Source organism: Megalobrama amblycephala, linkage group LG17 (genome assembly GCF_018812025.1).
Source record: "Megalobrama amblycephala isolate DHTTF-2021 linkage group LG17, ASM1881202v1, whole genome shotgun sequence".
NCBI classification, from domain to species: Eukaryota; Metazoa; Chordata; class Actinopteri; order Cypriniformes; family Xenocyprididae; genus Megalobrama; species Megalobrama amblycephala.
In genome coordinates this window covers 30,332,938-30,350,617 of record NC_063060.1, presented here as the reverse complement: position 1 = coordinate 30,350,617, position 17,680 = coordinate 30,332,938, and the positions used below count along the sequence as shown (strand labels likewise).

General features: G+C 38.7%; 1 protein-coding gene across 3 annotated transcripts; it reads left to right on the top strand.

The window, feature by feature from the left end:
• The first annotated feature begins 381 nt into the window (after positions 1–381).
• inhbab (inhibin subunit beta Ab) lies at positions 382–11,847 on the top strand. 3 transcript variants are annotated; one of them, XM_048164577.1, is made up of 4 exons: positions 382–440; positions 1,712–1,864; positions 2,433–3,533; positions 10,588–11,847. In XM_048164577.1, the coding sequence occupies exons 3-4, from the start codon at positions 3,125–3,127 to the stop codon at positions 11,388–11,390; spliced, it is 1,212 nt and encodes a 403-aa protein (XP_048020534.1). In that variant the 5' UTR covers positions 382–440; positions 1,712–1,864; positions 2,433–3,124; the 3' UTR covers positions 11,391–11,847. The 3 variants fall into 3 exon arrangements, with proteins under 3 accessions (XP_048020534.1, XP_048020533.1, XP_048020535.1); XM_048164576.1 differs by lacking the exon at positions 382–440 and having other exon boundaries at positions 1,550–1,864; XM_048164578.1 differs by lacking the exons at positions 382–440; positions 1,712–1,864 and having other exon boundaries at positions 2,114–3,533.
• The last annotated feature ends 5,833 nt before the right edge of the window (positions 11,848–17,680 follow it).

The window sequence follows — 17,680 nt, the reverse complement described above, 5'->3', positions numbered from 1 at the left end:
TCGCCTTGAACGTACTTTCCGCTTCCGCATTCTTCATAACGCGTACGCTGAATGTCCTACGCCTTCCCTATTCAAGTTACGGAAAAAAACGAAACTGGCGCCGCGTTCGTTCCGTAAGTAGAATAGGGAAGGCGTAGGACATTCAGCGTAAGCGTTATGAAGAATGCGGAAGCGGAAAGTACGTTCAAGGCGATATTTTGTTTATAAAGCATAAACGGTTGTATTTTTTTCGAAAATGACCGATCGATTCGCTAGATAAGACTCTTATTACTCATCTGGTGTCGTTTAAAGCCCTTGAAGCTGCACTGAAACTGTAATTTTGACCTTCAATCTGTTTGAAATCCACTGTAAGGAGAAAAATCCTGGAATGTTTTCCTCAAAAACCTTCATTTCTTTTCGACTGACGAAAGAAAGACATAAACATCTTGGATGACATGGGGGTGAGTAAATTTATCAGGAAAGGTGTATTTAAAAGTAGACTGATTCTTTAATAATAAGAAATGTTTCTTAAAGGATTAGTTCACTTTCAAATGAATATTACCCCAAGATTTACTCACCCTCAAGCCATCCTAGCTGCTTTCTTCTTTCTGATGAACACAATCAGAGTTATATTAAATAAATATCCTGACGCATCCGAGCTTTATAATGGCAGTGAACAGGGGTCATGAGTATGAGCTGAAGAAAGTGCTTCCATCCACATCCATCCATCATAAACGTACTCCACACGGCTCCGGTGGGTTAATAAAGGCCTTCTGAAGCGAAGCGTTGCATTCGTGTAAAAAATATACATATTTAACAAGTTATGAAGTAAAATATCTAGCTTCCGCCAGACCATCTTCGCATTAAAGTTACAAAGAAAGTGTAAACTGGCGTCGCGTCAGTTACAGTTTTTCCGTAAGTTGAATAGGAAAGGCATAGGACGTAGCGTAAGCTTATGAACGTCACAAGTTTTACACTTTCTTCGTAGGTTGAATACAGAAGGCAGTCTGGCGGAAGCTCGACATTTTACTTCATAAATTTTTTCACAAACAAATCGCTTCGCTTCAGAAGGCCTTTATTAACCCACCGGAGCCGTGTGGAGTACGTTTATGATGGATGGATGTGGATGGAAGCACTTTCTTCAGCTCATACTAGTGACCCCTGTTCACTGCATTATAAAGCTCGGATGCGTCAGGATATTTATTAATATTTCTCAGATTGTTTTCATCAGAAAGAAGAAAGTCAAATATACCTAGGATGGCTTGAGGGTGAGTAAAGCTTGGGCTAATTTTCATTTGAAAGTGAATTAATCCTTTAAGCAGCAAATCAGCATATAAGAATAATTTCTGAAGGATCATGTGACACTGAAGGCTGAAGTAATGATGCTGAAAATTCAGCTTTGAAATTACATTACATTTTAAGATATATTAACATAGAGAACCATTATTATTTTAAATTGTAATAATATTTCACAATATCACTGTTTTCGCTCTATTTTTGATCAAATAAATGAAGCCTTGGAGATACTTTTTTCAAAAACATTTTAAATAATTTTCCTGACCGCAAATGAATGGTAGTGTATGTGCATGGTTAATAAGGTTGCTATAGTAACCATTAAAATGTAAAACATTTGCTCAGCCTTGACTTTCACCTATAGCCATCATGATTGAGTGTTTTTAAAACTGAAGTTCACGAGGGACAGAGTTATACTATGAGTAATGCTTATTCACAGGAGCCAAGGTGTGATGCGCTCCAGCTCAAGCAGACACATGTATGGACCAGCATGCATCTGTCTGACATACACACGTCGTGGCCGACTAACAGCCCTAATTGGTCTCTGGAGGCGCGAGGTCTGAACTCCACAAACATCTGGAGAAACGCTGCGGTATGTCTGTTCTGCAGTCATGAACATTCCTGTTCTGAATCACCTTCTAGGGTTTTATTTCTCTTAATTGTTCTGTTTTTTAAATCTGCCAACTTTACCGTTTGTGGGATAAATGCTTAAAATCATTTTAAATGTTAGAGAATGTACGAATTATGACCACAAGAGGGAGTCGAGTGATGTCACTGCCATGCATCACTATGATGTTATAGATATAGACATGAAATGTAACATTTTTAAAAAAAAAAAAGAAGTGATTAATGTAGCATTCTAGGTTGATTTACATTGGCAGAAATGTAGTATTTAAAAAATTTTTTAAATAGATGAATCCTTCTTATAAATGTCTGTCCTGACTGAGTGATTGAATACTAAATATAACAGTTTTAGTGTTTTCAGTGCTCATTTGATGCTCATTTCACTACCCTCCCATGTCTTTTTCTATGAAAAGTGTGCCGTATGCCATGTGTGTGCCTAACTGAGCATGAATGAGTCGCTCTGTGTGTTTACACGTGTGTTATGCACACAGATAGCTATGATAATCATGTTGAACCCTCGACTTTTCCCTCCCCAGGAGGATTATTCCACCACACAGTTAGCCAGTCTGTACAACAGGTGCAGACGGATTGATGGCTGGAGAGATGAATGATCAGTGGCAAAAAGAGAGAGAGAGAGGGAGAGAGTGCGTAAGAGCAACTTAGATTCTCCGGAGGAAAAAAATGGTACACGTTACTGGAGGAGTCACTGAAGAGAGCGAACGAACGAGAGGGAGGGAGAGAGATGAAAAAGTCAGTGAGTCAGTAGTGAGAAAGATTGTAATAAAGTGAGAGGGAGGGATGAAGAGGAGGAAGGTATAATTACAGAGAGAGAAAGAGAGAGGGGACAAACACTGAGAAGCCAGAGAGGGAGAGAGTGCTGAAGAAAGAGTCAGAGAACTGTCTAACCCTGCCCACTTTCCACTCAACCATTCAACTCCGGCACGGGCAGCCGTGCATCGTCAGGTTTCTCCAAATCTCTGCTGCACGGACGGAGACCCGGAGCTCATCAACCTGCAGGAGGAGCCCAGAGAGACCTGCAGAGAGAGGACCAGCAGAGCTTCGTTCAGCCCTCTTCAACTTTTATCACCATGACCGCTCTGTTCAGATAAGGATTATTTTGGACTGGCTCCCACTTTCCGTATCGATTTGACAAACAAGCCAGCGCAGTGACTGTGATTTTGGCAGCGGAGCAGAACAGGACCGAGGTGTGAGTCTGCCGTCACTCAGGATGTCCTCTCTCACGCTCGTGACAGGGGTGCTGCTGCTCTCCGGCTGTTTGTCAGGGGGCTGCTCGCCCACGCCGGCCGAGAGCAGCTCTCAAGGTGCGGGGCATCCAGATGATCCCGTGACCCCCTGCCCATCCTGCGCTCTAGCCCAGAGGCAGAAGGACTCGGAGGAGCAGACAGACATGGTGGAGGCGGTCAAGAGGCACATCCTCAACATGCTGCATCTGAACACCCGGCCCAACGTCACGCACCCGGTGCCCCGCGCCGCCTTGCTCAATGCCATCCGCAAGCTGCATGTGGGACGGGTGGGTGAGGATGGCACAGTGGAGATAGAGGAAGACGGAGGAGGGCCGGGGGAACGAGAGCAACCTGAGGAGCAGCCCTTTGAGATCATCACCTTCGCGGAGCCAGGTGAGGGATGCTTTAGTGCCTTATGAGGATACGTGATGATGTTAATAGCCTGTTTGTGGTGCTAAGTCACCTGTTGAGCAAGACGGTGGAGAAATGGTGACATGCAATGAATTGATATGACTTAAAACCTTGGTAACACCAATATAAATTTCATTAATATATATAAAACCTGTCAAAAGTTTGGAAACATTCCAATTTTTATTGTTTTTGCTCACCAAGGCTGCATTTATTTAATCAAAATACAGTAAAAACAGTAATATTGTGAAATATTATTGCAATTTCAAATAATTGTTTTCTATTTTAAAATGTAATTTAGTCCTGTGATGACAAAGCTGAATTTTCAGCATCATTACTCCAGTCTTCAGTGTCACATGGTCCTTCAGAAATCATTCTAATATGCTGATTTGCTGCTCAAGAAACATTTCTTATTATTACTATTAATTTTGAAAAGAGTTTTTGCTGCTTAAGATTTTTGTGGAAACATTGACACAAAATGTGGTAAATAAAAAAAAAAAAAAAAAAAAAGCGAGAGAAATTGATACTTTTATTCATCTAGGATGCATTATATTGATTAAATGTGACAGTGAAACATTTACAATGTTACAAAAGATATCTGTTTAATAAATGCTTTAATAAATTTAATAAATGCTGTTCATTGAACTTTCTATTCATCAAAGAATCCTGAAAAAGTGTCACTATTTCCACAAAAAAAAGTGTTAAGCAGCAAAAAAATCAGTTTTCAACATTGATAAAAATAATAATAAATGTTTCTTGAGAAGCAAATGAACATATTAGAATGGTTTCTGAGGGATCATGTGACACTGAAGACTGGAATAATGATGCGGAAAATTCAGCTTTGCCATCATAGGAATAAATTGCATTTTAAAAAAAGAAAATAGTTTTTAATTTGTAATAATATTTAACAATATTACTGTTTTACTGCATTTTTCATGAAATAAATTCATCCTTGTTGAGCATAAAAGACTTTCAAAAACATTTAACATTAAAAAAATGTTTTTTGACAGCATAAGCATTATATAATGTTTAATATTGCATTATTGAATGTTATTATATATAACCGTTTTATCTAAATCCACAGCTCCACTGAGCTGAAATGGATAAAAAGCACTTTTTTTGGTAATTTTCAGTTTAGAGTTGTTCGAGTTGTCGCATAATTCACCCTGTTATGCTCGAGATTGTCCGTTCGCGGGTTTCCATTTTTAAGATATGCACAGTATTATATGATGTACAGTGGATGTCACCACAAATGGCTCCACTCAGACTACCGTTTCAAAGGAGTGCTTTTAAAAAGCACTCAGGTAGGTGTTAGCGGAGGTCTGCTGGAGGGAGAGTCATCTTAAGGGGAACACATGCGCTGCAGCTGTGGAGCATTAACACTCTGACTGTGCGCTGCTGCCGGAGGCTCTCGGCGCCGCGCTACTGATATGAAATGAGGAAATGATGCCCCTATTAACAGCTATTGAATCTAGCCACTTAAACATCTTCAGTTCTGTCAAGCAACGGGAAACTGTAGAGACAGCAATTTAGTATCAAAATTAACACTTTATCATGGTATGCATCCAAACTATGTCAAGTATTCACTTAAAGTCTCCTTAAAGGGATAGTTTACCCAAAAATGTAAGTTATCGTTTACTCACCCTAATGTTGTTCCAAACCTGTTTGACTTTGTTTTTCTGCAGAGCACGAAAAATTATATTAATGGGGTCCCCAAATGTTCTTCAAAAGTATTCCACAGTCTTCTTTTGTGTTTCGCAGAAGAAAGAAAGTCATGCAGGTTTAGAACGAAATTAGGGCAGAATTTTTATTTTATTTTTATGTCATATAGCTCATATTAACGCTAATGCTGAGCTTTTTGACTCTAAAATATGTCTGCTGACCTGATGATATGCTATTCATATTGTGTAGTGTGTCTAATGATAGAGTAGCCAAAATTTTTTTTTTTACAATTGTTTGGAAAAAAACCAAAAATGGCACAAACAATGCTCTTCCTTATTGAATACACTTTTGGAGCCGCCTTTAACAAACACTACGTCCTAGTTGGTTCAATAGACTAAGTCTGGGATGGGAAGATCCACAAGTACATTCCATTTTTAATTGGTTCCTCATGACTTATTTATAACAATGTCACTGATCTACAAATCAGCATGACACTGCTGTAAAAAAAACCCGCTAACAACATTTATCTGAATGGGGTACGGAAGCGGATGGTTGAAGCGGCCCAATCTCATGGCATCAGGGTTTTGTTTTTTTCGAAAAAACAATATAGCAGTGTTTCTAAAGATAACAAGGCTGACCTATCTTTAGACCAGCACAGGCCATGATGTGGATTGGCAGTCCCATCTGATTCTTATACACAGACTGACCACCAACAGTCCTGCAGAGGCTTAATGGGAAGATTTCCGCAGCTCTTTAATTGCAGCTATCATCATTGAGTGCAAGAAGGAGCCAGCAAACTTTTGACGGCATGGTCTATTGTGCCTGTTTGCTTACATAAATGTGCACAATGCCTTGATGCTATAAATAGACCTTTTGAATGAACCTAAGATTAAAAAAGGCCCCTCTGAGCCTTTATGAGATTGCAGGGGTGTTAATGATGCTCCGGGGAGTGGAGGAGAGAGGTGGGGTGGTTCGATCCCATACAAAACCCACAGGGCTGTTAGCTGGCCATAATTACTCCATTCATCAAAATATGGGGCCCAGTAATTACTCTGGGCTGCTCTGTTGGTGTGTGGAATGGTCGGGTTTCTTTGAAAGTATCTTCACTGGATGAGTCGGAGGAACAGAGACTCATCAAAAGTTGAAAAAAAAAAAAAAAAAACATCATATAATTTACCTAAAACTGAAAATTCAGTCATTTACTCACCCTCATGTTGTTCCAGACCTGTATGATTTTCTTTTATGTGTGGAAGACAAAATAAGATATCTTAGTTATAGTTATCGTCCTTTTTGTGAACAAGCTTTAAATGATGGTTTTTGGGTGAACTATCCCTTTACTGGCATTCCAATGCCAGGTATTCTGGAATGGATAAATGGTTATAGCAGTTGTGATGTACTCACAAGGATCTGAAGGTATGGAATAAGAGCAAGATTGACACACTAAAGGAATTCACGCTAATAATCGTAGTAGCTCTTCATGCATATGGAAAGTTTTGCTGATCTGGTGTGGTTAGCTTGGCTTGTTGCCTCTCTGAGCAGCTTCCTGAAACTGCTTAGAAGTTGACTGATGCAGGTCTTAAAGTTCCTTGAGGTTTACTCTGAGGGATGTTTCTTAAAGGATTAGTTCACATTAAAATGAAAATTACCCCAAAATTTACTCACCCTCAAGCCGTCCTAGGTGTATATGACTTTCTTCTTTCTGATGAACACAATTGGAGTTATATTAATAAATATCCAAGCTTTATAATGGCAGTGAACAGGACCAACGAGTATGTAGCTCAAGAAAGTGCATCCATCCATCATAAGTGTACTCCACACGGCTCTGGGGGGTAAACAAAGGCCTTCAAAAGGAAAGCAATGTGTTTGTGTAAGAAAAATATCCATATTTAAAAAGTTATAAAGTAAAACATCTAGATTCCACTAGACTGCCTTCCATATTCAACTTAGTTGAATAGTTGAATATGGAAGAGTTTTGAACTTCAAGTGCTACACTTTCTTCGTAAGTTGAATACGTAAGGGGTCAGGATGCGTCGGGATATTTAATAATATAACTCTGATTGTGTTCATCAGAAAGAAGAAAGTCATAAGCACCTAGGATGGCTTGAGGGTGAGTAAATTATGGGGTAATTTTTATTTTAAAGTGAACTAATCCTTTAACTATTTATTTTCTGTTCTGACCCTTGTGTCAACCCTGTCTCCTGATAATTCATAACTGAGGCTTCATTATTAGGGGACAGATAGGCGATATCTTTGTCTATTGTACAAGACAAAGCAGCGCAAGACTGTATTATAGGTAAATGCAAGATAACACTTAGTTATGTGAAGAATATGTTTTGTGCTGCGGTCATCAGGTGTTTGTTGTAGTGATCAGGGACTGTGATATCACTTTTATATCCTGGTACAACAATATATCCAACTATAGTGAGGCGTCTTGTTAACACCAGTTTTGGGTGGATGCTGTTTTTTTTTTATCTAACACAAAAAGCAATTGATATTGAGTCTATTTCTAAAGTAATTCAATGATCTGACTGACATCAATTGTGAATACCCAACACTTATCTTTTAAACTGTCTATTTATTGAAAAATATATTATGGTTTCTACTAAAATATTAACCAGCAACACTGATAATAAGAAGAAATGTTTCTTGGGCACCAAATCTTTATAATAATTTACAATTTAAAATACTTCAAAATAGAACTATATTTCACAATATTACCGTTTTTTTAATCAAATAAATGTAGCCTTTGTGAGGGGTCTTATTTTAAAAAACAGTAAAATCACAATATTTTTAAGAAAAGAAAACAAATCAATATGTAAAAGTCTGGTGTGTTTGTAGCAGGAAGTATGTGCATTTATCTAAAAGTCTTATTATTTATTATTATTTCTCTATTATTTTATCTTTTCTATTTTCATCCTTCACACAAATATCAAACTCAATGCAGGATCTGATTCTGTATTTTTAAACTGCTTCAGTTTGACAGGAAGCTACTAGGAGAATCTGTTTTTCTCCTGTAGTTTCTGATCCTTTTAGTTTAATAAAGGTCAATCATTTAGTTTGTAGGTATCTGGTTTGGTGTTGATAAAGGCGGTACCTAAGCAAATAAAAGGTTGAGAAACACTTTTTTTTTAGTCCAGATGTTATGAGAAAGTGTTTTCCGAGTGATCTCAAGTCTTTTGGCAGTGTTTCATTCATTAAAAGACCCACTGCATGAATGTAACACTAAATAAACAATCCTTTAATCTTCTTTGATACTCTACATGCTCAACTAGTTACGCTCATTGTGCATAAAGCAGATTACACCCAAAAGATTTTAATGCAACTTTGCCATTTTGAAAGCAATCTCGTCCTTGATATTACAGTGCAGACACAACTATAGCGCACTTTCAACATATAAAACAGATAAAGAATAGAGACAATATGATAAGAGTTTCCAAATAAGAGGAAGTGTGAGTTACGTGACAGCGGGCACAGTTGACCTTTGGCCCGAAACTGCAGTACCACTGACATGCTTCTGAAGTGTCCACCTCACCCAGACCCCGTCACCTCAGAGACACGTGGCGGTTTTTTTTTTTTTACCTACAAGAAAGACAACACAACTTCAGTGAAAGACTGGCTCAGGAACCAAATGACAGTGGCAAAAAAGCAGTTGCCTTTTAATATGGAAAGAAAGGCCAGCTCTTTATACTTGGTCACACACTGCGGCTCTTGTTCGAGTTAAGAGGTGTTCTGATAAGAGATCAGGCTGGATAGTGACACACACACACACACACAGAGAGAGAGAGAGAGACGCATTCATCTACAAATAAAAACCAGTGCTGTGCGGTTTCTTTCTCAGAAAACATCTGCAGTATTTCTACAATGTTTATGGGAAAACATTGTTCATTCCCATTAACCTGGAATTACTGAGCTGTATTTTTTATTTTTTATTACTTGCCAGAATTTCCAACAGCTCTCAAAGTAGAATTAAAAAGGTCTAGCAACTGATAAATTAACCGATTATAAGGGAGCATAACGGAAACTTCAAACAGATTCACATTTGTATGGTGGCACTGCATTGTTCACTGATTTGTTTGACAACTTAATCCACAGAGTAAGGGAATATTGGCATTCATTTCAGTTTCAGTTTAAAAGGTAAAAAAAAAACATATGTTCCCAACGGTCACCCCAAACTCGTGCCACAAAAATCTTTGCCACAGAGCCTCAGTGTTTATATTTGAGGGGGTGAATCAATGGCTATGGTTGTATCTGCATATTAAATTGGAATAGGACAAAGTATTTTACCATCCAAACTACACACTTCAGCTTTAAAAATAGTTCTTCCTGTTATGTGTTAAGTCCATTCAGTGTTTCGTGGGAGTTTTCTGACAATGTGAGATTCAATGAAGAGAACAGACTGTCCAGTAAAGTTACTCTGAGATCTCAGAGGCTTTCATGAGCTTTAAATAGTAATTCATCCAGGCAGATTTTCATAATAACATGCCAATCACGGCACAAACAAATAAGGGGATGCTCGTGTTCAAAAGCAGCTAGATACAACAGAATGCAGGTGTTGAAAAGGCGTCTTAAAAACACAGGGCTCATGGCGTGAGATGCTGAAAAAAAAAACAGCGAGACTCATCACAATGGTCAAAGACTTCAGTCTAGCGCATGTATACATAGACAAACAATAAAAAAAATGGTCTTGTGTATTGACCCTTCTTTAGTTTCATAGCTCACTATTATATACGGTGTCATATGAGATGACTGAGTAAAGGTAAACCTGCAACTGTATTTGTCTAGATAGATATCTCAGTGCCACATTGATAAGCATAAAAGATTGAGTTCTAGAAAAGGTGTTTTCGAAGCTATGCCGACTATCCTTTATATCAGATAACAGGATTTATTTAATGTGGACATGTTGACTAAACAGTTGAATTAATGGCTGTCCTGTTGAGGAGGGTTGGCAGAGAGTCATTTCGGAGGGTGAATATCTTGAGTCTGTAAATCAGCAGTGGTTACTGATGCTGAGCTGGCTTATAGCAGACAGTCATGTGCACGTTATAGGGAAGGCCCTTGTCATAACATACATGCTTTATGTACACAAATGGAGTGCCAGGATTTTAGGAGCAGGAAATGTTTTTTATGGACTGAGTCTAGGTGTTGACGAAGGACTGCAGATGGTGGAGATTGACCGCAAAAAAACAACATATCCTTTCTCACAGAAGCAATTTAGTACAGCAGGCATTATGTACTCCGATTCTGTTAAGAAGTTTCTCATCTGGTGGCTCTAACAGTGTGTGTCATTAATAAACTGATAAAGCTTTACAGTATAATATACCATGTATAAAAACCTGAGACAAAAACTAACCAGTTGCCTCATGCCTTTCGTTCACAGGAGATGCCCCTGACACCATGAAATTTGACATTTCTAAGGAGGGCAACACTCCGTCTGTGGTGGAGCAGGCCAATGTATGGCTGTTTCTTAAGGTTGCCAAAGGCAGCCGAGGGAAGGGGAAGGTGTCCGTTCAGCTCCTGCAGCATGGCAAAGCTGATCCAGGCTCTACCGACGGAACCCAGGAACCGGTGGTGTCCGAGAAGACTGTGGACACACGACGCAGCGGCTGGCACACGCTACCCGTGCCCCGCATGGTGCAGACCCTGCTGGACGGGGACAGCAGCTTGCTCAGTCTCCGTGTCTCCTGTCCATTGTGTGCCGAAGCCGGTGCCGTGCCCATCCTGGTGCCCGCAGAGGGCAACAAGGGCAAGGAGAGAGAACAATCTCACCGGCCCTTCCTCATGGTCGTGCTCAAGCCAGCCGAGGAGCACCAGCACCGGCGCAGCAAGCGCGGCTTGGAGTGCGACGGCAAAATCCGTGTCTGCTGTAAACGGCAGTTCTACGTCAACTTCAAGGACATCGGGTGGAGCGATTGGATCATCGCTCCGTCTGGATATCATGCTAACTACTGCGAGGGTGACTGCCCCAGCCACGTGGCCAGCATCACAGGCTCCGCCCTCTCCTTTCATTCCACCGTCATCAATCACTATCGGATGCGCGGGTATAGCCCCTTTAACAACATCAAGTCGTGCTGCGTGCCTACGCGCCTACGGGCAATGTCCATGCTCTACTACAACGAGGAGCAGAAGATCATTAAGAAAGACATTCAGAACATGATAGTGGAGGAGTGCGGCTGCTCATAAAATGCCATGAACTCCTAACAAACACTTAAATGTTGGTACAAAGCACATATCAGAGGATTGGCGATCTGTGTTCTCCCACAAACATTTGAGCTGCAAACTCGGGCAACCTATTTGTTTCCAGACCATTCCAATAGGACTGATAATTGGAGCGGTCTTCGTGGCACTTTCATATAAAAATGACGGAGGAGAATAAAGCATAATATATTTTTTTTAATGAAGGGAGACAGAGACTGAGAGGGAACGGGTGCATGGGTCAAAGTGTCAGCCCTGATTCTCTGCACTGCAATAAAGAGACTTATTTTGAAGTGTGGAATTATATATTCTGAGAAGAAGAAAAAACATGCAACTCTATGCAAGTCAAGTATTATTACTGGATGTTCTTCTTATTTTATTATTATTTGTCTTGTTAGCTTTTGTTTAATGTTTTTATTGTCATCCCTTTTCTCTCACACACACACACACACACACACACACACACAAAAAAAAACTATTTTTTTAGTACACATTAAAAGAAGTAGTTCTTTTTATTTCATTCTTATGAGAAATACTTGAACAAAAAATAGTTTGACCAGCTGCTGGAGCCAAACTACATTATTATTATTATTATTATTATTATTATTAATAATCACCTATTATCATTATTATTATTATTATTATTATTATTTTTCTCCTAAACATTCTGAATGTTGATGAAAAGTAATATAAATTTGCACTAAGCCAACATTCATAACATGTGATCCCCAGAGCATTATGGGCCACATTCCAGTTGCCATATTAGAGTCTAGAACATTATGCATTTGGAACTTACAAAAAACCAAAGACCATACACACCCCATTCTCAGAGCAAATCAACAAAACGCCCGACTCTGTGAACTGATTTAAATTAGGAACAACCGTGTATGGCCAACATAACGAACCATTAACTCAATATAGCACATGAAATAATTTTAATGTTTGTTCATTTTTCTTTCCTGAAACAGTCTCAATGTTAAGATACTTTTGCTCTCTGTGTTTCGACAGTGTTTGTCTCTACCAATGTATAACAAAGGTCTTAGAATCTGAACTGAAACCTAGCCTTCAAATGTTGTTCTCGACAGAAATATTCAGTAAAGAGTGAGATAGAAACAATGTCCTGGCAATGGCAATCTGCTTTGTCAGGTTCAAAGTACAAGACACTAAAGGAACTTGATCTGTTTTATGTAGAGTTATGCGACATATGGTGATATGTTGAACAAATCAAAATATGTGCTTGTCATGTTTTATATCTAATTTATTTTGCAGCATATTCTTTGCTTCACTATTAAAGCTGAATTGTACAACTTCAGGTTTTTGTTTTAAGTCAACAGTGTGTGTTTACCAGGCCAGATGATGAGCTGTACACCATTATTTCAACACTAAATGCAAGCTAGTTTGGCTTAGCCTAGTATATATATGGTCTATTGTAGTATAATTATATATATAATTTTGCAAATCAATTGACAAATCTGTTATGTAACCATTGAAGCCAAACCATATGCTGTGCAAAAGTGTAAACTCCTCAAGGGCTGTTTTCTGTTATTTTTATCCATGCAGAAGCTGTCTAATGGGAGGTTTCAATTGTAAGGAATCAGAGAAACAGCTTATATTTGCTTGCTTTATATGAGATTTCCAGATTTTGTCAGAAAATGCTTAATGCTAACTTTTACCTTAAAGTTACTGCACATGTTGGGAAAAAGTCCACTTTCACAAAATAGTACTGTGTGCTTAAACGTTACAGGCAATTTCACAGCATAACAGAGTTGAAAAAGACAAATATTGTATTTCTCTCTCTCTCTGTGATGAAATTTTTATTGAGAAGAAACAAATATTGTATTGTCACATATGCTTAAACCATTTTAGAAAAACATGAATAGTATATAATTTATATTATATTTACAACATAACAGTGAAATAGTTTTATTTTAAAAAATTATTTGTGCTCGATAATATTAAATAATATGAATGAGTTGAGTAAACACTGATTTTGATTGAATCCACCATCATGGCTCGTATTTAAAGCTACCGTTCAAGTTTGGGGTCGGTAAGATTTTTTAAAATGTTTTTGAAAGAACTCTCTTCATGCTCATCAAGGTTCCATTTATTTGATAAATGATACAGTAAAAATTGTGAAACATTGTTACAATTTAAAATACACTATATTGCCAAAAGTTTTGGGATGCCTGCCGTGCACATGAACATTAATAACATCCCATTCTTAATCTGTATGGTTTAATATGGTGTTGGCCCACCCTTTGCAGCTATAACAGCTTCAACTCTTCTGGGAAGGCTTTCCACAAGGTTTAGGAGTGTTTATGGGAATTTTTGACCATTCTTCTAGAAGCGCATTTGTGAGGTCAGGCACTGATGTTGACGAGAAGGCCTGGCTCACAGTCTCCGCTCTAATTCATCCCAAAGGTGTTCTGTCGGGTTGATGTCAGGACTCTGTGCAGGCCAGTCAAGTTCCTCCACACAAAACTTGCTCGACCATGTCTTTATGGACCTTGCTTTGTTCAGTGGTGTGCAGTCATGTTGGAACAGGAAGGGGCTATCCCCAAACTGTTCCCACAAAGTTGAGAGCATGAAATTGTCCAAAATATCTTGGTATGCTGAAGCATTAAGAGTTCCTTTCACTGGAACTAAGGGGCCACGGTCAACCCCTGAAAAACAACCCCACGCCATAATCCCCCCCTCCACCAAACTTTACACTTGGCATAATGCAGTCTGGCAAGTACCGTTCTCCTGGCAACCGCCAAACCCAGACTCGTCCATCGGATTGCCAGACAGAGAAGCGTGATTCGTCACTCCAGAGAACACGTCTCCACTGCTCTAGAGTCCAGTGGCGGTGTGCTTTACACCACTGCATCCGACGCTTTGCATTGCACTTGGTGATGTAAGGCTTGGATGCAGCTGCTCGGCTATGGAAACCCATTCCATGAAGCTCTCTACGCACTGTTCTTGAGCTAATCTGAAGGCCACACAAAGTTTGGATGTCTGTAGTTACTGACTTTGCAGAAAGTTGGCGACTTCTGCGCACTGTGCGCCTCAACATGCACATGCAGTTGCTGTTGTTCCCAATTGCTTCCACTTTGTTATGATACCACTAACAGGTGACCGTGGAATATTTAGTAGTGAGGAAATTTCACGAATGGACTTATTGCACAGGTGGCAACCTATCACGGTTGAGAAGCAGTCTGCATGCCTGGGCGCTTGATTTTATACACCTGTGGCCATGGAAGTGACTGGAACGCCTGAATTCAATGATTTGGAGGGGTGTCCCAATACTTTTGGCAATATAGTGTATCTGTATTCTATTTGAATATATTTTAAAATGTAATTTATTCATGTGATGGTAAAGCTGAATTTTCTGCATCATTACTCCAGTCTTCAGTGTCACATGATCCTTCAGAAATCATTCTAATATGATTTGATGCTCAAGAAACATTTCTTATAATTATCAATGTTGAAAACAGTTGTGCTGCTGATTAATATTTTTGTGGACACTGTGATAATCTGTTTTTCAGGATTCTTTGATGAATATAATGTTCAAAAGAACAGAATTTATTTGAAATAGAAATATTTTGTGACATTATAAATATCGTTACTGTCACATTTGATCAATTTAATGCGTCCTTGCTGCTTTTTTTTTTTTTTTTTTTTTTTTTTTTAATCTGAACCCAAACTTCTGAACAGTAGTGTAAGTCACAAACCAATATGTATTATGAGTATGTGGTTTTCCGTTTAGCATAAAAGGCCTTCAATAAGAGATATACGCACTTACAGAGGGACTTTGTCAGCACACTGGCTTGCTGTGTCAGGACAAGAGATGTGACCCAGGGGTAGAAAGGTAATTACCGCTATCATCACTCAGCAAATAAAACCCCCACAGGTCCTGTGAAAAAGAGCCTCTCTCAGAGGAGGACATAATCTTTTCCCCATAAACCCTTCATGCCATTTAGAGCACAGCAACAGAACACACACAGCTGATTTATAACGAATCATGATTTGAAATAAATCTCTTGCCATAGAAATGCACAAAGAGATGTTCAGAGAACATATGAAGACTTTAGATGCAAAAGTGCCATCTGAAATTGTCTTCTAAAATGAACATTTTTATCAAGATTGTATGTTTAGGTTCAGTAATTTCACTTTAATGGCAATTAATAGGTCCTTTTTATTACCATTAAAGTGAAATAACAAATGAGCTTGATAAAAACGCTCATTTTAGAAGAAAATTTCAGATGGCACTTAGAGGCTTTTGCATCTGAAGTCTTCTTATGCAAACCAATCATATCTCTTTTCATGTCTCATTGCTGCCTCCTGTATAATTACTGTGACAAGTACTTTCATATGACTTCTGCCTTTGAAAAATCCAATAAGGAATATAGGTTAAGGTCAGTTCTCTGTAGAATTAGTCTTGTAAAACTTGTACAAAAAAACGTTATCTTGGTAATCTTGACGTTTGAAGCTTGAGGGAGTTTTGGTCCGCCTATATACATAAACAATACATGCTTTGAAAGTGCAAAAACTTGCAGAAACTTACTTTCCATTTAAAAACAAGCTGCTTGCAAACTGTTGCTGCCATCTAAGATTGACATTGAATATCATCAGTAGACCTTGTGAGGTATAAACATCACATGCATTCCTGCCCTTCAAGGACTTGCACTTGGAGAACTCAACAAACCTCCAACAAGAGAATAAAGGCAGAGAGGAGGGCGCTGGATCTACAGAATCTGTGTGGGTGTAAAGCATTGTCAATCCTCCAGGAATAAATGTGTTTGGAAGGGTGTTTGTATAGATTGTAAGGGCTGAAGTGTTTATCTAACACCTCATCTGTCAAAATGAAGACGGGATGTGTTTTACATGCCTTTTACAACTTGGACTCTGTATATACCTTCTCTCTGACAGGATGACACAATTTAGCCCCCTGAATCAGACATGGTGGCCTTGAACCAGACCAGCACCCTCCCATTCATATTTACAGAGTCTCAATGGCTTACATTCAATATTGGCCAATTTCCCTGTTTAAGAGTTGTGAAAACTAGTAGTCTGTTGCACACATATGTAAAAAAGCTTTAAAATTGGCTAAAGGATAGATTGAAACTCGAAGTGCAGTGTTTTTTAAATAAATTATATTACCACCACTCTTTTTTAACAAATGGTTAGTACAATTTTATCTCAGTGGCACCCATGTCCAATGGTCAGCTAATCAAGTCAGTTAAAGGTGCCCTAGAATTAAAAATTGAATTTATCTTGGCATAGTTAAATAACAAGAGTTCAGTACATGGAAATGACATACAGTGAGTCTCAAACTCCATTGTTTCCTCCTTCTTATATAAATCTCATTTGTTTAAAAGACCTCTGAAGAACAGGCGAATCTCAACATAACACCGACTGTTACGTAACAGTCGGGGTGTACGCCCCCAATATTTGCATATGCCAGCCCATGATCGAGGCATTACACAAGGGCAGCCAGTATTAACGTCTGGATATGTGCACAGCTGAATCATCAGACTAGGTAAGCAAGCAAGGACAACAGCGAAAAATGGCAGATGGAGCAATAATAACTGACATGATCCATGATAACATTATATTTTTAGTGATATCTGTAAATTGTCTTTCTAAATGTTTTGTTAGCATGTTGCTAATGTACTGTTAAATGTGGTTAAAGTTACCATTGTTTCTTACTGTATTCACGGAGACTAGAGCCGTCGCTATTTTCATTTTTAAACACTTGCAGTCTGTATAATGCACAAACACAACTTTATTCTTTATAAATCTCTCCAACAGCCACGGAGCATAGCCTCAAACTCATTCAGAATCAAATGTAAACATCCAAATAAATACAATACTCACATAATCTGACGCATACATGCAGTATGCATGACGAACACTTTGTAAAGATCCATTTTGAGGGTTATATTAGCTGTGTAAACTTTGTTTATGCACTGTTTAAGGCAAGCGCGAGCTCCGGGGGCGGAGAGCACGAGCATTTAAAGGGGCCGCAGCATGAATCGGCGCATTTCTAATTATGCCCCAAAATAGGCAGTTAAAAAAATTAATTAAAAAAAATCTATGGGGTATTTTGAGCTGAAACTTCACAGACACATTCAGGGGACACCTTAGACTTATATTACATCTTGTAAAAAAATGTTCGATGGCACCTTTAAAGCATACCCCCAAAATTATTTCGACTTGTCCAACGTTTTCTTTATTTAAAAAAAAAAAGGTTACAGTGACTTCTACTTAAAATGGAAATAAATGGGTCCAATTTT

Bases quoted from the DNA above. Each gene is read 5' to 3' on its own strand.
- inhbab (XM_048164577.1), top strand. From the start codon at position 3,125: ATGTCCTCTCTCACGCTCGTGACAGGGGTGCTGCTGCTCTCCGGCTGT. The intron at 3,534-10,587 runs GTGAGGGATGCT...TTTCGTTCACAG, and splicing joins CATCACCTTCGCGGAGCCAG to GAGATGCCCCTGACACCATG.